Consider the following 22,436-nt stretch of genomic DNA (forward strand, 5'->3'; position numbering starts at 1 on the left):
TCTCAACTGCATTATGTTCGCCAAACTATTAATAATAAAATTATAAATAGTGATATAAATGTATTTAAATTATACTTATAAAATGATACCAAATTTTACTAGCTAGTCTGACTGGGAGGCAGTTTGCAACAGAGTGAACTAGAACTTTATTTTATAACCATCATATAGGTAGTACATAAAGTACAAGCACATACATTTCTGACCCGTATTTGGAACGATCAACAAACACGTGATGTAGCTTTATGACCTAGGATACGCATTTCATATAACTGTTGATTCGAGAACTTAAAAGTAACAACCAACCCAGCTTTATTACATTACGAAATCAATTTTTTTTCCAACTAGAACTAGCGATGGTTCGGTTCCACCTTTCCTCAAAATACAAATATCGAATCCAATTCTTAAAATATTTTCTTGAATATTAATATAAATATCAAGAGTCCGGAATAAATAACATATGATCAAACACGTAGAAATTTAACGTTAAAAAAACATTCTAATTATTATTTTTTTAAGTGTAAAATAATATGGGTGCGTAGACGCTACACGCATTAGAAATGAAACTCCACGATAGAGGAATAGGAAATTTAAGTTACTCATACATTTGAAACACGCGTAATAGACCTTTATTTACTAGTGTCTGTCCACGTCTTCAATTGAAATCTAAGGATGGATTAATGGATTTATAATAGCTAAAATAAAATACATAGCCCAGTTGTAAATGTCTGTACAAATTGTTAAAATTATAATGCTAACGCCGGATCCAACCTAAGATCTGAGAGTTTAGAGTTGCGAGTTACGAGTTTCGAAAGCGTAAAAAAAGTATGCAAACTTATGCATGCCTATGAGAACGTATGAAAAGTATTAAAAATGTGCAAAAGTTTTGAAAAGTATGCGAAAAATATGCTAAGTATGGTAAAGTATCCCAAATCATGCACTGCTGCCACCAGTAACGGGCTGTAAATGTGTTTCAGTTCAAACATCCGCGCAATTCGAACTAAATTCGTTAAATACGTTACACACGTTAATTCCGTTACCCTCTGATTCTAATATTACTCTAACGGCTGTAAAAACAAGTTTCACTTAAAAAAAAAACTATTTACATGTTTAGTAGATAAGCATGTAACTTGATTTTGTGTCAAAAATGTCCGTTGAATGCTAGACATACATTCCCAGAGAACTGTAAGCTGATGGAATGTCTTCAATAGCTTCTTGTGGGGATGAATCTCTGAAATTTTTTGCCCTTCGGATATTTCCCCCTCCCCCCCTCACCCCTCGAACATCAAATCGTTCAAATCCTCGAGATCTGACGGTGCTCGAGGATTCGTAATTACGTTCGAATTAGGGATGGGCCAAAGTGCCCATTTGCGGCCAGAACTCGACGGCTGGAGTAAAGGAGAAGAGAGAGAGAACAGGAATAAGAAACCCGCTGGCTTGGGGAGGCATTGCGTGCTCATCCTTGGCTAGAGACTCTGTGTTCAGGTAAAATACCCGAGAGAGAGAGAGAGAGAGAGAGAGAGAGAGAGAGAGAAAGAGAGAGAGAAAAAAGAGAGAAGCTTTGTCTGACGCCGCGTTCCATTGCGTAACTGCGCGCGGCGCATTCTTCCGAGCAACGTCGTGAAGTAGAAGTCTTCATTGCGACTGCCAGTGTCGGCAAGCGTACGAGAATTTACGTAGATGCACGATAGTTCTGCTGTGTAAAGTGTAATTTATTACACTGGGTGTAACTTGAGATTAATCTACCTGGGTATGAATATTGCCGTAACTCACGTGGGAAGTTTTTTTTTTCCCACCTTGCAACCAATGATAAATTTAACCTTCAGCACAGTTTAGCTGTACAAATGGAATAAATAAATGGCTGTTTGGTGGCTACAATTTATGTACACATATTTTTTAGAGTAAAATTTTTAACGGTTCGTTATTATACTCCTATGAATATAAATATTTCAAATGTTATCCTTTCCAAATTGCAATTGTCAGATTCAACATACAGATAATTTAAACCTGTACTAATATTTGTTGAATATAAATAATAAGTTCTATTCTTGTATATTCATGCATTTAATGGCATTAATGAAAACCACTAATATAAAAAATTATATTTCTCTTTCGTGATCAATTAAGCTATTTTTTCTCTATATAATGGTTTTATTATGCAATGTAATTTTGCTAAAAGCCAAAGATAAAATGAAGTACATTTTTTTATTAGTTTTATAAGTAATTTGTAAATTATTATAAGGCTTAAAATTAATGAACTAAATTGTATTAATTTCTTTGTAGTTCTCTTTTTTTTTTTTTTTTTTTAGCTTCAAACGGTCTATAAGTATTGTATTGAGAGCTAAACTATTTTTTTTACAGTTTTGTTTTATGCATGGAACGGGAATTTTTGGTATGTAGGGAAATGTTACAATAATTGGGACAAAAGGAATTTTGCTGCGGTTTGTTGGTAACACGCCATCAGCGTTTCTCTTTTGATGTAACCAGTTCGTCACACATCCAGGTTGACCTTGGATGTCTGGACATCCATCCCTCTCTATTGGTCTTAACCCTATTATAACTACCAATTTAAATTAAGTAAAAAAAATTTTAACTTAGAGCGCCGACTGCTTCGTCAACAATATATATTTACGTGCATAATACATATGTGTGGGCACGTATTATAAAACAATTTTTAAGAGGAATGTTTACGAACAAAAAAATAGGCATACACATTTCTGTAATGGGCAAATTTTAATATTTTGTAAATTCTTTTTAAGGTAATTTTGTTTTCTACAAATTTGTTTCTGAGCTTTAAAGCTCTACGTACAGCGGTGTAGAATGTACGAGATATCACATTTCAAAAAATCTTGTGTATAAATTATTTTTTAAAGAAAAGGAAAACAATTTTCATTGGCTGATAGCTATAAAACTGTTAGTGGTACAAAAACACGAATAGGGACTATTTTATGCAATATTTGGTCGTTTTTAACTTTGTTAATATACATTTTCGCTAACACCAACCATTATTTAGATTTAAGCGGGAAAAATTTAACACATTTTGCTATGCCATTGACCCCATGACTTTTGAGATATCCGTCTATAACACAACCAAAAACTTAAAAACGTATGCTCAAAAGTCTATTGACAACCCATTCCTGAGCATTTATTCACTAGGCCACATGTGTAAGATTATTCAACTGTTGATACACATTAAAAATATAATGGAGAAAAATGAAGCTGGCAGTTATTTAGGTCTATAATTTGTTTATTTTTTAATTATTCAATTTACCTGAGCTAAATTCGCCAAGCGCCAATATTGGAGTTTGAAATATTTGTTCTTTACTTGGGCTAAACGTCTTGTCAAGCGAGTTCATTAGAGCCTAACACCAGACGATACAGACCCGGAACACTGGGGAAAAGATCTGAAGATCTACTGTGGCATGTTGTGAGTAACCCGTCCCGTCATTTGCTGGTATCAAACCCAGGGGCTCTTGGGTGTCTGAACAATGCACCACCCTTATTTATTCTACAGGATGTCCATAAAATAATGACTCAGTTTCGATGGTATATTACAACAGTTTTATCTAGACTATTTACAATAAATTGAAGGTAAACTAACCTAGTTTTTTTCTTACAAATGTTCAATATGGTCACTTTTAGTTATACGGCACACATCCAACTCTCCCTACACTTAACAAATAGGGAGTAATGGAAGCACTTAGCCTATTCAATTCTGTGTCTGAACTCTGGGAAATCATCCGGTGGTAGTGGCGGAACCTAGACACGTTATTTATAAATCCCCAAAGGGGGAAAAATAATCCCATGGCGTTATGTTAGGTGAAATTGGAGGCCAGTGAAAAAGAGCTCTGTCGTCTCGAATGGCCTATACCTTTGGTAGATGTTTTTTTTTTTTTTTGCCAAACGGGGGATCACAGTATAGCTACATTAAAAAAAATTGGCAGATTGTGTGAATGGTTTGTTTAGGTCAGGATAATTAATCTTTAAACGAAACTCACGTTGGACTGAAATTACAGCTTCACTCTTAGCAAATCGCAGAACACAAAACGCTTTACGCTCAGCAGTCACAATTTTAGCGTAGGTGGCGCTGCAATAAAACAACAAAGCAATAGTACTCGCGCATTGGCTTATCTAAAATTGTTTGAGTTACTGTTTAATTGCGATCTTGAACCAACATTCTACAACGCCTACAGCTCAGATCAGTTGCTAATGCTGACAACACAGTCTGCGACATGTGTGTCGCGGAACTGATACTGTCATCATTACCGTTGGCAAGCCTCCGGCCCGAGTGCCTGTCTTTGGCCTCGAACCAGGGGCTCGCTAAGAGTCCCAGGTCGCATTCTGCCGCCCCTAACCTCTTGTTTTGTGGTTGTGTGTTTTGTTTTGGCCTTTTGTGTAATGGTTGTGATCCTTGTGAGAGGATTTAGCTTACTGCTTGATGTGTGATATGAGTGTGTGTGTGTGTGTTGGTGATTGTGAGTGTGTGTGTGTGATCGATTGTGAGTGAGTGTGTGATCTACTCGAATGATGATGGGTTGTGATTTACTGTGAATTAGTGATATTGCTGCGCTTCTAGGTTCTGCCGAGAGTGCCCGCCTCCCCCCCCCCCCCCCCTTTCCAACAGGAGTTACGCTCGCGTGGGAGGGACGCACTTCACGCGCCTGTGCTTCTTCTGCTGGCAGTCTGTACTGGTTTTTCGAAAATGTATAACTGGGACATTCTTTTATGAACATACTGTATCACTATCTGGAGTACCCGTGCTTCGCTAGGGCGGTCTACAGGCACTCGTAGGACCAGCTCCTACATGACACCCCCCTTGTGGGTACGCCACTGCTGTGCCTCGAATAAAAAAAAAATATAACGATGCAATGCCCGTTGCCATGAATACTAATATTAACTAACCGACAAATCCAACCCCGAAATTCAAGCAACCGATGCAATGGTCGTTGCCATGGAGACACACAAGGTATTAACGATTCAATAACCCGTTACCATGGATTCAAATAAAGCTTAGACAATGCAATAGCAAAATCCGTTTAGCCATTTCCAGTATGAAGAGGTAATTACTATCCCATAGGAACCGTGCATTTTTCGGGATAATAAAAGTAGCCTATGATACTTTCCGGTCCATAATCTGTCTCTATGCAAAAAAAAAAATCATTCCGATCGGTTGCTCGTTGCTGCGTGAAAGAAATACAAACCAACAAACTTCCGCATTTATATTTTAGTAGGATCTGTTTGCCAGCTTATTTGACTCTTGACACATCTGAGTCTAATCTTAGACTAAACTCATGTCTTATCAGGAACTCGAACCCAGAACACCTCGCGCGAAACCCAACACCGTAAAATAAAATAAAATTTATATATAGGTACGGACAAGCGTAATGTAAAAGCGTTTAAAGAAACTGTGATAATTTACACATAATCTTGAAGTGACGCGAATATTTGATTAGTCAGTTGATGGTTACGCATAGCGGGCAGCGGGTCTGCGTGCGAGCATAGTCTCTTTCATGAAACGTGTATCAAATTTGACGGCCCTCATGAAGTAGTACCAGTGGTGCCCATTTGCCATCTGTCACTTGCAAAGCGTCACGTAACGTTTGTTCACAAACACTGTTGAAGAAGGATAAGTAGACGATTGATGCCACTTATGAGAATTGCCACATTTTAAGACACAGACTGCACTACCTGTCTGGAGATGACCAGATATTAGGGAAGCACACAGATTGGGGCAAAAGGTCCGATTCTAGCCGAAGGGGGTAGGAGGTGGTGAAGCCAAAAGAGGGGGGGGGGGATTTCAGTGTGCTACACGCACCAATACGGCGGCCGTTTGTTTAAAAAATTATCCGCTGTACCTGTATTGGAGAACAATTTCAACTCATATCATGAAATTTGTATTATGAAGATTCGATTTAGACTTTTAATATATAAACATTGTGATATAATTTTCTTCCGAACAGCTTAACTACAGTCATTAATAAGAGCAGGGTAGAACAGCTGATACAAATGTAAACAAACATCCGCCATTTTGGTTATGTGAAAATCTGAAGATAAAAAGGGGGGAGGAACTGCTTCACGTCTAACGACTAATGCTCCATCTGTATCCTTTCCTAATCTCCGGAGATGACTAACCGTAGTAAGTTGTGACGAACTTGCTTCTCTCGTGCGGCGGAATCCACTTCGTAACCATCACGTGCATGGAAGGCCAAGTCGGACCCTGGGAAACAAATGGCAGCAATAAGTCATCTTTCAACTGCCTTCTCGAGAACAAGCACGCTCCTCAAATAACAACAGCGGATATTTATTACGGCTAAACGTTACCTGGATATTTCGCGCACGATTTACGTTCTCAAGAAGGCCAAAGATGATCAAATATTTTTTTTTTCTTTCACGGATGAAATTTTATGTCAAGTGCTACGTACTTAGCCTATTTGTTGATGTGCTACAGCAGACACCGTTAATTATAGTTTCAATTCAATTCCATCCCGAAATGTTTAGCCATAATAGTACTTATTATTGGGATCAGCTTACTTATTTAAGTTCGACTTTACGTTCCGTTGAAAAAAAAGTGATAAAAAGACGTTATCACTCAACGACACGGAGAGGAGATACTAGGCAAAAGTTCGGTCATGGAACCAATCTAGGATTGTCCTGAAATGATTTCGCGAAAACTTGAGGAATAGAAATTAGAGAAGTTTATTCCAAAAATTAAGGGGGGGCAGAGAAACCCCCACGACTAAGACGGGAACTGAATACTTGACCTTCAAGTGTATTCCATAATACTATTTTGTGTGAGAGAAAAAAACACTGTGGCATTTTTCATTAATTCACTAATACTATCGTAGATATGGTAACAAATTATTTTTCTCTCATATATATATTATATATATAACCAAAAAAATATATTTTTAGGTAACTGGAATATTACTATTTGAAAATACCATATTTTAAAACAAAATCATGTCAAAAACTGGTATGGTTACAACATGGATTTGTATTCAATTTACGAAAAACTAGGTAAATTTAGCGTGAGAATTCGCCCAGCGCTCAAATAGATAATTAAGAACGCGATAAAACATTCTTAACCCATCAAACCGACTGTCTTAAAAAAACAAATGTGTAAACGAGTTTTTCAGTACTCGCCAGAGATGTGTAACCTAAAACCACGGTAACGAGTAAATGTGTGTGTTCACATGTTGCAAATACACGTATGATACGAAAATCGGACAAGAAATTTAACATAGATTTCTTTAAAATAATGCCAAGAATGATGACTATACAAAAACTGTATTTTCAACTACATTTCTGAACGCGAATCACACGTAGTTTCAGCACCTTCCGCTAGAATTCGCTGCCGGAGCAGCTACGTCGACTATCGAATCATTCTATTTACAGAGCTAAATTTTAAACTATATAATGGAACGGCTCCAATAAATGTGAAAAAAAACTTTTAAAAAAATTCCTAACTCCGGCTTTGGGGCTGATTTTTGACAAGGAATTTTATCAAAATACTGCCAATATTGTTAATATTTATAAAATAGTTAATAAAATAAAGTTTCCCCCTTTGTTTTCGTGAACTTTGGTAGCGCCATCCACCACATATAGCAGCACCGTGTTTGTTAATTTATTATTTCCATTCCTTGACTTTCGTCGCATTCATGAAAATACTCTCACCAAATGCGTATACCGAGAGATAAGATATTACACATCAAAAATATATATATAAGGCTCGTGATATTTTTACAAAAACAGCTATAGTTGGGTTTCGTCTGTCAGTGAACTGTCCAATGCCAATGCTGATTCCTTATAATTCAAGCTGGGAGCTATTGTGACTCGAAGGTTGGCTGGATGTCATTCTCTGGACCTTTTAGGTACCGTCTTTGACACCCATCATTGGGTGCTCGATAAATGCTAACTAAAATACATAAATAACGCCATAACTGACTGGGCAGTCATAGATTGAAATTCAGAAACTGAAGCCTGTCTAATTGATAATTTACTGATCATCCTGTACGTTTTAGTGAAATTAGAGTGGCCATAAAAAATTTTAAATCATTTCGTGGACGTGGAAAAACCCGTTCCATCAATTACGCGAAATCCTGTTTTTGCGCGTAGAAAAAAAATATATCCTAGTAATTTAAAAAATTGTTTTTTCTATACTCTTACTGAAACCATTTCCTCGATGTTTTCTATATCTGATATACTTATACTGCAATTTTACAGAGGATAATCTATTTGATTTCAAGATATAAATGTGACTTGCACAAAGAGAACTGTATACAATGACTTGGATGTTCTCTTTGGTAGCTATAGATGGCGTTTATTTTACATTTGAACCAAGTTCTATAGAGCCTTATAGTAATTTCTTGTACAATATACTTAACTGGAACTTACAGAATGTCTAAGTTCTTAATGAAAACTCATTAGTTAACAACAAAAAGTTTGTATTTAATAACAGTACATGCACAAAAAAAATTTTTTTTTTAATTTTTAAATAATCAAATGTCTGAATTAATATTGACAAAAAAATTTCGATGGCTCACTGAAGATTTGTTTATTGTATTATATAAAATTGTAGGAAATGATTTTTTGTTTTTAGATAAATAATTTCTTAAAATGTTCGCAGGCTTTCACGACCATCGTCTGAAAGTTACCCACTGAGGTAGGTAACTGCTCCCTGATGACGGCGACTGCAATGTCGACCGAGACGTCGATGTAAGTATTCGCCAAGGACACAGCTACAATCCAGAAGCCAAGCTACTTCGAAGTATTTCTGTATTTCATAGAGTTTAGATGCGGTGAAGGAATTATTTCTGAAATAAACGGAAACCAATTATAAAATAAAAAAAAAGTTTTAGTAATACACGTAAGTATTCTAAACGGTACGGCAGTAAAACGTTTTTAAACAAAGAGTAGGGGTTGTCTGTAAAGTCGGTTTATGTACGATAATTTTACGTGGTAACGTCATATCAAATTTTTTTTAAAATTGCTAATTTTAAAAAGCCCGTCTTCACCTGTTTGATGTTATAGAAGTTTTTCTCGCACGTTGGTTGGTCGGTTCTTGCACGCTCGGCTCAGGCGGAACGTGACAATGTGCCATTCTTTTTCGTGCGTGCAGCCGGCGTTCATCGATTTACAAAACGTCAACACGTCAGAAAGCAGGTAAGAGTTGTTCACGCTGGAGTTGTTCTCCCGGGGAGAGACGCCAGCAGCCCCTGCCGTAATAATCAACATTTCAGTATCCTATTAAACATTACCGAACAAAATATTATGACTGAATTAAAGATAATGCTTTTGATAACTTTGACCGTAATAACGTGTATGTAAACAAAACCAATTTTGTAGGTTAGGTTCGAACGTATTTTATCATGTGTTACGCTTACGTAAATTTAAAAAAAAAAAAAAAAAAAACCTAGCCCTTTCGGATGGAATCTGACCGTGGCTTGGACTTTCAAATTATATGCACAATCATTTTTCGTTTCGTAATAAATTGTTGCTAAGGGATCGAGGCTCGAAAAGGGGGGGGGGGGGGCAGGGGGTCGTGAAAAATCACGAAATATCACAAGGGGGGAGGGGGGGTGTAGAGAGATATCGCGTGTATTTTTTTTTTTCGCCCGATTTCTACTAAACCATTGAATATATATAATGTATAGAAGTCGCGAGCCCAGGTTAAATTTTCTGTCCGGTTTCGCAGACGAATTGTTGTAGTTCCAAGCTCCGCCGCTGCGATCGCTTTCATCGCTGGGTATCGGCTGTATACGCCCCTGGCGGTATTTGGCAGAACTAGGTTAACCAGCCCAGTCGTGACATCATCCTTCACCCCCCCCCCCCCCCCTCGAAAATCACAGACCAACGATTCAAATTACCCGGCAGGTCTTATCAACATCGTTAGGCGACCTTGAAGAGGAGCTTCCCTTACCGTCGTTTGAGAATGATGAAATCCCAAAAGAAGCTAGCCACGGAAATCACTGAATGATGGGATTCTGTACCCGAGTGAAGTGAAAATTAGCTATTAAAACTTTGTATTGGGCCAATAGTCAGTGTTCCGTTCAAAATATGGTTTTATTTTAAAAGTAAAATACTTATTTATACTATATTTCGCGTTTTTACAAATTTACTTTTAGATATTGGCAAGGAAAATCAACATACCTTAAACAACCTTCTCTTATTCAACGTTATCTATTAAGTAGTAAAAGGGGTAGATATTATTTTTAAAAATAAAAAATAAAAATGTAACCCACTAAATCAGTATTGGCAAGATATATATAAATTCAATATAAAAATACGCACATTAAATTTTTGGTAATTAACTTTTTTCGGTAATAAAAATTCAGGATGATTTTGGTTTAATTGGTTTACGTATATTGCTATATTTTCTAAATCACATAGAAAAGGGAAAACAGTGCATCAGTGAAAATTCAAAAATTTAGTTTAAGTAATACTAGCCATACCAAAAGATCAATATGCGAGATAAGAAATTTGGTAACTGCTCTACATTTCAAATAAAAATGCACTGGTTTCATGAATACTGAAATGTATGCGTAATAAGGCATATTATGTTATTATACTAAGCATGACTATAACTAAAAAAATTACAGTAATTTAAAACGATGGCAGTCTTAACATACAATAAGTGCGCGAGTCTTAGTTTATTTTTTAATTGGCTTCTTCGTCAGATGGAAAAGAGTTAAGATTTCATCAAGGAAAAATATATTCTCAAAGTCACTAAACCGGGAGATAGAAAATAAGGTAGGTACTTAATTTTAAATAAAAGTTAAAATAGACTTACGCTAAACCAATTAAAAATAAGTCGTAAAAATATTTTTATTTATTAAATATGTTCTATACTTGACAGTTCTTTATGTATAATTCTTCAAAAATCTTTGAAATTTAATACATATTTTCTTAAAATGGTAGAATATCAGCAATACCCGGAAATTACGTGAGCAAATCCACGGGTTATTAGATACACTTTTATTATAAAATAAAAAACAATTATGCATTTGTAGTTCACGAATGTGATATTTTGTTTATTGCTTCACAACATTCATTTGCCAGTCTCAAATTTCATTGTACCACTTGTCAGAAATGTCACCAAAAATGAGAGATAGTTTTTTTTTGACGAATTTCAATTACGAGGAAACCTTTCGCAAGACTTTTTTCTTCGCAGTAGTCACTGGGACACCATTAATTTAAATCCACTAAGATAATAAAATTGTATGTATAATGATTTGTTTTTGTATATTTATATAACTTTCCAACCAATTTTTAATGATTTTCATGTGAATAAAAACTTGTAAAGCAATTTAATTAACTGTGTCATAATACTTCTGATTAGATGGAAATACAAACTTTTCATCATTAATATACGATGATAAAAATATTTATTATTGCAAAATAATATTCACTGTTCAAATGCAAATTTAAATAGATTATTCATACATGTTTCCTGCTAATTAATGGTTTAAAATAATAATTTTTTAATATAAAATCATTTTTCTCTTGTGTTAAAATGGGTTGCTAAAATGAGGAATTATAAATATGTCACTTACTAAGTCCGTGCACAGATTTACACAAAACAGCAATGTAAATAATCTTTTTTGGTAGTTTCTAATTTTGTGCCCTGGATAACATGAATTTGGTTTAATTCATACCAAAGTGAATTTTTTGAACAACTTAAATTGATGTCATAAATAAATATTTATTTTATATTAAAAATCCACAAACAGTTTTTAAAATATAATATTTATCACGCCAGATGGAATAATAAACAAAAAATAGCTCTTATATGTTGTCTGTGTTTAAAGAATTGTATTATATTTCATGGAAATAATATTTACCTTTCGGTTATTAAAAGAAAATATATTTGTATTCAAAATACTTGCGCATCGTTTTTACGAGCATAAAGGCCGGGATACATTCGCAATAGCACGCAAACAGCACACAGATAGCACACACGCACAGAGATAGCACAGAGCTTGATGCTACATTCACGCACAACACAACACAAAATAATACCGGAAGCATTCAAAAAAGTTTTTTAAATGTAAAACTCCCGTTCACAATTTTGGTCACTGAAGTTGGCATACGTGACGTTCGTTTAGATTCGTGTGTTGTTATTGTGGTACGGTTTTCGTTAAACCCAGAAATATTTTAAATATTTCAAAGTTTACGTACAAAACACAATGAGCATTCAAAAATATATATCACTGTTTATTTCAAATCCGGCTTCTTTAACACATTCAGACACAGACTTCCAAGCATTTAATTTAGCTTCTTCATTTTTGTATCCTGCGGATCCCCTGTCATACAAAATATTTTTACTTTCTATTACAGCTATCAAAAAGCTATCAAATGTGCCTTCCATTTTTATGTTATCGCGTGTTTGAAAACAATAACAAACTACTCAAGTCAAGAGCACCAATACTTTCGTGACAATTGTTCTTTTATAAGCCCACTCGAGTAGTACTTAAACTGTTTGCTGATTGGCTACCACCATGGTCGCGCACAGAAAATAACCTAAAAGTTAAAAGTTAATGAACTTTCTGTGCGCCGATCCTGTGCTATTTTTCTGTGCGCGTGCTATTTGCCAATGTGGCAGCTCATATCTAATAGTGTATGTTGAACTTCTGTGCGTCTGTGCTGTTTGCTTGCTATTGCGAATGTAGCCCGGGCTTAACTTGTGTATCTAACCTCAAAGCAAGGAATATAAAGAGTGGGAACTCAATGCTATAACAAACACTCTTATTTTCTTTGGCGATCCGGGAAATGTGCGTTATTTATAAGCAACTTAACATAGTAAATCGTTAACTTTTCAGATCTATGTTGGCAAAATTGATTTTTTTTGTGGTCATTCGCTACTGGGAATATTCACCATATAACGTTTAAGATTATTTATTTTGAATAACGAAACAACCAAAACATTATGTAAAAATGCTTCATCTTATGTTAAAAAAATTATAAACTGCATAGCCACAAAGTATGACATCATACCATTAGTTTCTGTTACTAATAACAACACGTGCACGCGTTTGAACAGTCATCGCAGCCATAGTTGTTTCATAGCTACCAAAATCATTCAACGATGTCAAGAATTATTCCAAATTATGTTTTGCCATTTTACTCAATGCACCACTCCGTTAACACAACATTTTATAAATTCTGAACTACGAATGTCAGTTGTTTTTTTTTACGTTATTACGTTTAAGAAATTTCTGTAGTTTTCTTATAATTAAACTTAATTTTTGATGTTGGCATCTTTTAACCGCACATTTTTTTTCGGTGACCGTACTCCTCCAATTCAGTTGCGCCCGCCCGTATCTAAGCGCTCGGATTTCAACAAAAGGCACCGCCTCTCGATAGAGTGAAACAGAGAATTACGCGCACGACCTTGAAAAAAGCGACGCTACAGCGCTCTGGCGTGGAAGCTGGTAACTACGAGTACCCTCTTGTGGAAAGAAGAGCTGTCTAGCGGCGGAGCTAACAACTACCTCAGTTTTGGATCCGAAAATTGGAATAATAAATCCTATCCCCTCGCGACTTCTATAAGTTATATATATTCAATGACTAAACCGAAAAGCGATGCGTGTCCTTGACTCGCCGTAGCCAGGCAACAATATCCCCGCCCGCCGCAACATGAACCACCCGGCTCGGCTTGCAAGACTGTGATTTTGACGCCGAATACATGCGTAAATCACATATAAGCCTTTCCTTTATTATTTTTATGCCAGTGAGAATAAACCTGCAACCTTAAGAGGCCGTGTCAGTAAATGTTTATTTCCAATATTCTGCTCTAGAAGTTCTCTCTTTTAACAGTGAGATTTAGTGGCTTTTTCAACCGAAGGAACTGTAGCCGCAGCGCGTGATAAAGCTACTATACCCTTATCACAGGATTAGTGGGACGGTTGACAGCTCGAGTTTACTCGACGAAAAATGTATCTGGTTCCTCGACAATCTAAGAGGATGACAATCTGACCGGCGGCTCACTAGGAAATTGCGGATGCAGGGATTCAGAATCAAGAAACCTCACTTTAACAAATGTAGTATGAGTCGTATCTAAAACTAAAACTAAAAATTTTAATACTTTAAACGTATCGGAATACAATTAATCTTTAAACATGTGGTAATTATTCTTTATCTGGATGTAATAGTCCGTGAAAAATAATGTTAGTTGACATTAAAAAGTATACGAAATTCATCATGTAACGTTTTAAAAGGATAATAACATAAATGCATATGCTTATATATTGCATATGCATCACACACAATCTAAATACAATATCACTTAAGTCAGACTACCTAATTTTTTACAATGCACCATCATACAGTTTAACAGAGGTAGGTGAACCTCTTATCGACGTTGTTTCAAAGAATTTAAATTTACAAATATTACTATTTATCTTAATACGATATGTAGCCTACCTTTATGAATACGAACTTACAAAAAAATTATTGAATTTATCACATTACACTTTAACATTACACAAGACTAAAAAACTAACAAAACTTAATTTTATACATTGCTGTAGCATATTAGAAGACGAAATAACTCACAAGACTAACATTAAGAGGGCTGCATTACAAATTTACTTTACAGAGAAGAAAATATCCTTTCAAGATATTTCATTACCTCATTGATTACATAATACTGCCGTTGATGTGATCGTAGATATAAAGTATTTAAAAAATATATTCCATTATGTTTATGTAAATATTTTGAAAACGTTATTGCTTAAAGATGCTCATTATTTAAATAATAACGAATCTTTTACTTTTATGTACTGAACAAACAAAATACTTATAAGTTAATAAGAATAAGCTTAGTTGAGTAACATCTTCAATTTGTATTGAATTCAATGTACATATCGAAAATCATGTACAATGAATGCAAAAGATTGAATTCAATAAATATTTGATCTTGTAAAACGGCCATAATATTGATGTAGATTAGGGACCGGAAAAATTCGCGGTTTCGACGGCCTTCAGGATAGACTGCACATTCCCCTGTACACTCGGGCAAATAACGGCAGTTCATTTGCTGCTGACTTGTTAGTCGTCTCAGCTTGTTTGTCTGTGATTCGATCCATCTTTGGTTGGTGTTTTATAATTGGTTGAGATTCGTCCAGATGAACAGTAAGCCAATAGCAAAATCATCTAAAAGGTATATGTATTTGATTTCTAGCCTATCGCCTAATGAATCCGCGAATTTTTCCGGTCTCTATTAATTATAGATGCTCACATGCATCGTGAGAGTCCGTATAAAGCCTATTACAATTCTATAAGTATACATTAAAATGATTTTAAAATATACATGTGTAATATAATTAAAACTTGTTTAAGTAAGATCATCACAAAAAAAATGAAAATCCTTGAACAGTAAGTGATGTTTTATAAGATTTTAACAAAACACACTTACAATAAGAGAATACTAATCATACCACATAATTCAACACAAAATATACATTCCAGTAGGCGCTACGTAAAAACAACTTCTATTTTTATGCTGATAACTCTGCATTGTTTTATATATATCATTATTTCTAACTTTTAATATTCTCTACACATTAACTGAAATTACTTATTTACAGAGTCTTAGCTAATGTTGGTCTGTACCACATACAGTTCGTACGATATCTCTACGCAAAACACATACAGTTCATTATTAGTAATATCAATTATATTTCATGAACATAATGAAATTAGTATAGGCCCTAGGTTGTTCACTGTTAATTGAGTACTTCTGAAGTATTTTCATTGTGAGTTAACATACATACCAAATGCCATTCTTCCAGTAAAGTTACAAAGAAGACAACAAGATAATATAAATATGTATGTAGTACCATATTTTAAACCCCTATTAAATGAATAATAACTCAATCTCTATTCTGGACTATTAAAAAATAATTTTTATTACTGTTATTTATAACTTAAATAAAATGACAACTAACAAATTAGTAAAAAATATAATTACGTGCGATATAGTGTGACATTTGTACTTGGACGGCAAACGAATATAATAAAATGTCTATGACAATGTTAACTTTACTCATTATTATGGAAAGAAACAAAATGGGCAGATAAGCATATTCTACGCTGACATTTAAAAATGCTCAATTCAAAATGAACATTCCCTAGCAAGAAAATTTATTTAATATCACCACAAAAAATCAAACTGCGGCGTCATTTTCCCGATGACAAACAAAAAAGTTGTATGGTCGCAAATAATACATTCGTATGGCGTCACATCAGCCGAATATTCCCTTGGCATAAATGTGTGAAGTCTGTGGCACTTATGGAGAAGTAAACCTTCGCTCGAACACAAAAACAAATGAACGAACAGCTTTTTTTTTTGATAAGATGTGCAATCGGAGACCCCTGGGGTGGTTGAAGAGTGTCAGGTCGGTCGCCAGACCAGATAGTAAAAGCTCAGGGGCTGAGGATAGAAAAGGCATATCTCCAAATTATTAAGTATAAATGTTGTCATGTAATAGTTAAAGACTTGATTACACCCAGGTTTATAAACCCATCATGATCATGAAGACACTGATCGAAAGGTAATGTGCAATACATTTCAATGGCGTTTTCAGTTTTTGCTAAATAATTATAAATATAAGCAAAATTTCAATGTATCTGGACAAATCAAAATATTGATAATATTATTTTCATCACAGAAATAATATATGATATGATAACTAAATTTGAAAAAAGCGGTTATGTTAAATGTATTGTATACTTTCAGTAGGCAAAATTTCCGGCCCCTACCTCTTATAGACTTTGAGAAAAACTGCCTTTTAAAATAACATTGATATAGATAGGAGCGCAAATTTGTGACACGGCCTCTTAATGTGTGTCTGGACATTTTTATCACTGTGCTTAATTTTCCAGAATGAAATTAGATTATACCTATATTTAAAGATAATATTCAGAAATTTTTAAAAATATTTTGCACCAAAAAATACACGTTATTTATTGGGGGGGGGGGGGGGGTGGTTTGTTGTTTGAACACCTCACCACAAATCACTAGGGGGGAGGAGGAGTAAAAAATTTGCTAAAAAAAAAAAATCACGTGATTAATGGACGACCCCTGAGCTGGTGGCGCTGGAGTCGGGGGCGTGCGCCGGGGAGACTCACGGACAGCAGCCCCTGCAGCATCCTGACGGCGAGCAGCGCCCCGTAGTGCAGGCGCGCCGCGGCGGGCGTAAGGACCGCCGCCAGGGCGCACAGCACGTTGGCGCCGCCGAACACGGCCTTGGGGCCCAGCCGCTGCGCCAGCAAGTCCGCCGGCACCAGGCTCAGCACGTAGCACCAGTAGAAGGCTCCCAGCACCAGCGCCTGCTCGTCCGTGCTCCAGTCGAACTCCCCTCCTCCCTGCAACTCCAACCCCAACCCACCTTGGCGAGCGATGGTGGGCGACGAGCGGCGCGCTCCTTGGCGAGCGATGGTGGGCGACGAGCGACGGGCGCGCCCCGGTAGCTAACCCCTCTTTATGACGTGTGTCGAGTTGGCGACCGCACGTTGGAATTTCAAGGTCAAAATTTGTCAAAAATGAGAGCTCAATTTGTGCTAATTTGTCCCGTAAAAACGGGAATTTGTGCTGAAAAACATACCTTGAAATTCCAATGTGAGGTCGCCAACTTGATACACGTCTCTCGATGCACTACAGAGCCTCCCTTTCGTGCGGCGTCATTTGGATATAATACTCAAGTACTTATAAGTGCCATGTGATACGGTGTTAAAACTATTTTGATTTAAATAAAATGCCTTACGTAATTAAACATTTTTATTGCATGATGATGATAATAACCTTGTCACTTCACAAATATATAATCATTAATTTTTAACTAATTTCGAAAGATGAAAATGAGTTAATTTAGTCATCCTTAGAAGATGGTCATGTGCTATCGCGACCTTTATTTGTGGACTTTTTAAGACCTACAATAATATCTGTAACACATTATTTGATTTATCAGTTATTTGTAAGTCATGGTAAGCCACATAAGTGCCCAAATAACTTTTAGTTTAATATGAATTTTTTTTTACACAAAAACCTTAAGGAATTTTTTTTAATTTTATTATGGCGAAAGTCGCATCAAAATTTATTGCGTGGTTTAGAAGTACGCAAACAAAAAGACAAATATAGAGAGCATCACTGTTTTTATTATTTGAAATTTTTTTATGGATTTTAATAAAGTATAGAGTCACTGGTAGGCTGATGCTATAGCACTATTTACATGATTGAACTCATAATTTATTCATAACTGGTTTTTCAACTGATTAAATGTTATAGATCGGATTTTCAAGTAAACAATTGAAATTTATTTAATAATTTAGTCTCTTCCGCAAGATATTAGTAACAGTTGATATTAAACTGTGTGGTTAAAATTTGTTGATTTCGTTTGATCTGATCATTAGGGTCAGCTGCCGGTTAAGTGGTTCTATGTTGCATTGCAGTCGGGACGGCGGTTTTTTTTTTGGCACTTAGTGGAAAAATTTTCCATTCGTGATTACAGATTGTGCGTGGTTTTTTGCCCAGTTACCGCTGTGTCGCGGATGGTGACTGCAAACCCCTGCAGAATCAACCTGACACATGAAAACCTCCAGTGAGTCAAGACTCCACCCCGCGGTACTGCCTGGAATCATTGCATGGATTCATTACGTTTCTTATTTAATTTTTTTTGAGAAATTTTTACATTAGCTCATAATATAATGTAAACAATCCATGTAATTTAATATACAAAATGTTCACAAATCGTGGGGCACAACTTTAATAGATGGCAGATAATTCCCAGACCAAATAATTTTATCAGCGAACAAATGTCCTTAAATGCAACCTCCCAATGGTACAGGTGCCAGCAGTAGCGAGCAAGTTTGAATTTCGCGCGCATCAAGGCACTACTCCACTGGCTGAGAGGACGCGTGATTCAAACGCAGATGTTATACGCCCCGCGGGAGGACACGTGACAAGCCGGACGTAGACGTTGAATGAGCCATATTTTCAAATAACTTGCTGAGTTAGCATAGTAATTAGTTTTAGAGTATGAGTGACATCGTTACCCGGTTAAAAAAATGTTGCCGCATAAGTAATGCAAAGAAAATTTCCCCAGATGTATTATATATGACTTTATTTTAGAAATGTTATCAATAGAAGTATCTTCCATGATGGAGTAACAACAATATGTAGCCGTAGTATGTAATAGATCATGTCTACAAAAGAATATCCCAGTAATAAAATTTAATAGTATCATCTGTAAGCGCTGTAAAGTGATGGTTCAGGGTAACTTATTTGTGCGAGAGTGGTTGAACGTTTAAGTCTCTGACCGTCGGATTGGTCATAATGATTGAGACGACAAAGGACAGAGCTGACCTCCATGTTCAGCTGACATGACGCTATGCATTTATTTTTTTCCTTTGGGGCTTCATAAAATATGGTGTCTACGTTCTACCGCTCTCTAATGCATGATTTGCCACAGCTGAGACACAGGATTGAAGAGGTTGTTTCTATTACTCCGGACATGTTTACCAAAGTGTGGGAAGGATTGGACTTAAAGTTGGATGTGTTCCGTATAACTAAACGTGCACATATTGAACATTTGTAAGTAAAAACTAGGTTAGTTTACCTTCAATTTTATGTACGATCTGTTGTAAATAGACTAAATTAAACTGTTATAATATATCATTGAAACTGGGAAATTCTTTGACGGACATCCTGTACTTTGGTACAAGGTGGGAATTTAAAAACTTTTGAAAAATAAAATCCTTTAAATAAAAAAAAACTGCGGTATACTTTTATTTTTTGTTGTTACTCTCAGAACCGTAAATAATTGGCCTGTCAGCTGTTTTCCAGTTGATATTTAAATCTGGGACATTTTGAACAAGGCTGATTCTGAGGCACCCTTCAGACGAGGCGACTTGTTGATGTCCCTCGCTGAAGAGACGGGTGTCGAGTGTAGCGATGCAGGAAAAGACAGGGAAACGCCCCACCCCTTCACACGCAGTCACCTCGTTCTCTTGGCGAGTGGCCAACAGGCAGCTGTGCCCCTCACGTTGTCTTCCCCAATAGTACACTGTCACAAATTACAGGGAACTTGCCGACTTTTCAACGAAGAATTTGACTCAAATAAACGAAAAGAGTTCTTCGTAATTTTCAAACAACCTACTCTTCGTATAAACTAAGCCTTATTTCGACTTCCCGAGTTGTGCGTTTCGTTCTAACACAGCTGAACACACACGTGGAAAAGTGAACTTAGCGTCCGCAAATTCGCGAAGATAGCCGTAAATTTACGAAAAATCCCTGAATAATTTGTAACCAGCGCTCTTCTTTATTTGAAGGTGTAAAATTGTTGACAGTGTAGACTCAACAAACAAGACACCAGTCGCCTATTCGAGTCCACCGAGGTCGTAATGGGGGGCGTTCCACCTGTCGGGTTTCCGTGTGGAGCAGTTTACAGAATAGTAAATCCGTAGATGCCACGCGATAAGGAACATGAGATGTAAGGAATACAGCGATAAAATCAAAAGGATTGATTTTGGAGGGAAGTTTTATAACTACGAATGAACCCACTTTTTTTCCCCTTGACTTTGTTTCCTCCTTTTATGCTTCTCTTCTCGCAGGAGAGCGAGCACAATACGTGTTCCTGCCTCCTCGGGTTCCGACACCGTACCGACCTCCTGACGGGAAGACAAATTGATTCCACGAGTTGCCAGGTGTGGAACCAGCCCATAGAGAGAGAGAGAGAGAGAGAGAGAGAGAGAGAGAGAGAGAGAGAGTCTTCACGCGGCAGTCAACTAGCTGAGAGTCAACCACGCAACTTGGTTGAATCAACCAAGTCTGAAAGGGGCCCAAACTATCTCGCCTGAAAGGAAACTAAACCACGTCGTCTGAAAGGGGCCTAAACCACGTCGTCGGAAAGGGGCCTAAACGTCTGCGCTAGAGCGGAGTGTTTGAACGCCACTGCTTTGGAGCGGGTCCGCCCAGCCACGCGAACAGCCCTTAACGCGTCCTGGCAGGACACCCACCTGTGTGCTGTTGCCGGCGGCGGCGGAGAGGTTGGCGGCGGGCCGCGGGCAGTCCCCGCCCCCGGGGGCGGCGGCAGAGGCGGCGGCAGAGGCGGCGGCCGGCCGCTGGCCCACCATCTCCAGGATGGCGATGTTGATGTTGACGCGCAGCGTGTAGTTGGCGAAGAAGCCGAGGAAGGACATGACGCCCAGCACCACCCGGGCTGGCACCCGCGCCAGGACTCCTGCGAGCGTGACGTCACGCGGTGTTGTTCTCAGACCACCCCCTGGCACAGACTCCACAATCATTTACACCCAAACACATCAAAAAAACGTACGCACAGACGGGGACGCACCACAACGCCGAACGTACAATAACGCCGAATACCATAACGCCGAATGCCAAATTGACCACAACGCCGACAGCTAGAAAACTGCTGTGTACCACAACGCCGACAGCTAGAAAACTGCTGTGTACCACAACGCCAAATTACCACAACGCCGAAAAAATGTCATTGCAACTGCCACAAAGGTTAGGTTAGGTTAGACTAGGTTAGGTTAGACTAGGTTAGGTTAGACTAGGTTAGGTTAGACTAGGTTAGGTTAGACTAGGTTAGGTTAGGTTAGGTTAGACTAGGTTAGGTTAGACTAGGTTAGGTTAGACTAGGTTAGGTTAGGCTAGGTTAGGTTAGACTAGGTAAGGTTAGGCTAGGTTAGGCTAGGTTAAGTTATGTTAGGTTATATTACGCTAGGTTAGGTTAGGTAAGGTTAGGATTGATTGTGGTACTTCGGCGTTAAGGTACATTTAAGAAACACACACAAATTAATTCAGTTGTTATTTCGGCGTTGTGGTACAGCAACATTTTTCGGCGTTACTGTATTTCGGCGTTGTGGTCATTCGGCGTTATTGTACGTTCGGCGTTGTGGTATTTCGGCGTTGTGGTAACGACCCCGCCCAGACACGTGCCAAGAGTTAATGGGCGGCCCCCCGCGGCCTGGGACTCTGCGAACCCCTGGATCGATGGCCACGGACAGGCACGGACAGGCACGGACAGGCACAGACAGGCATGCGGACCGGGCAATGGACGCACTGATCACTGACTTGTGCTGTCCGCACCAGCAACTGATCCGAGCCACGTGTTGGTGGTGTTGGCCCCTGCGCCCCTGCCTAGCCCGGCCGCGCACGAGAAACTCACTTGCCAACGATTACATTTGCAAAACTGCAGGTTTGTACTTTTCGTGCCATTTGCAATCATACAAAGCTCTGCCTTGCATAGTTTTGCAAGTGATATCGTCGGCAACTGATTTTCCAAGGATCATCCTTGTAAAAAGTACACTCATTTATTTTTTACACTGTCAGAATTAGTAGTTCAGCTTCCGTATAATATAATTTAGTTTTTAACCTGTAACTTTAGAAGAGTAACAATTGCTAAAAATACGTGTTT

General features: G+C 37.4%; 1 protein-coding gene across 1 annotated transcript in view; it reads right to left on the reverse strand.

Moving 5' to 3' along the window:
* The window catches only part of LOC134534594 (sialin-like), a 99,084-nt gene that overhangs the window by 28,521 nt on the left and 48,127 nt on the right, over nt 1-22,436 (reverse strand). Inside the window, exons 8-10 of the mRNA XM_063373075.1 lie at nt 21,013-21,236; nt 17,128-17,364; nt 6,130-6,214 (exon numbers count right to left, since the gene is read on the reverse strand). Of these exons, the coding sequence (XP_063229145.1) occupies nt 6,130-6,214; nt 17,128-17,364; nt 21,013-21,236 (546 nt within the window). The remainder of the gene's footprint in view (nt 1-6,129; nt 6,215-17,127; nt 17,365-21,012; nt 21,237-22,436) is intronic.

Source organism: Bacillus rossius, chromosome 7 (genome assembly GCF_032445375.1).
Source record: "Bacillus rossius redtenbacheri isolate Brsri chromosome 7, Brsri_v3, whole genome shotgun sequence".
Classification (NCBI taxonomy): Eukaryota; Metazoa; Arthropoda; class Insecta; order Phasmatodea; family Bacillidae; genus Bacillus; species Bacillus rossius.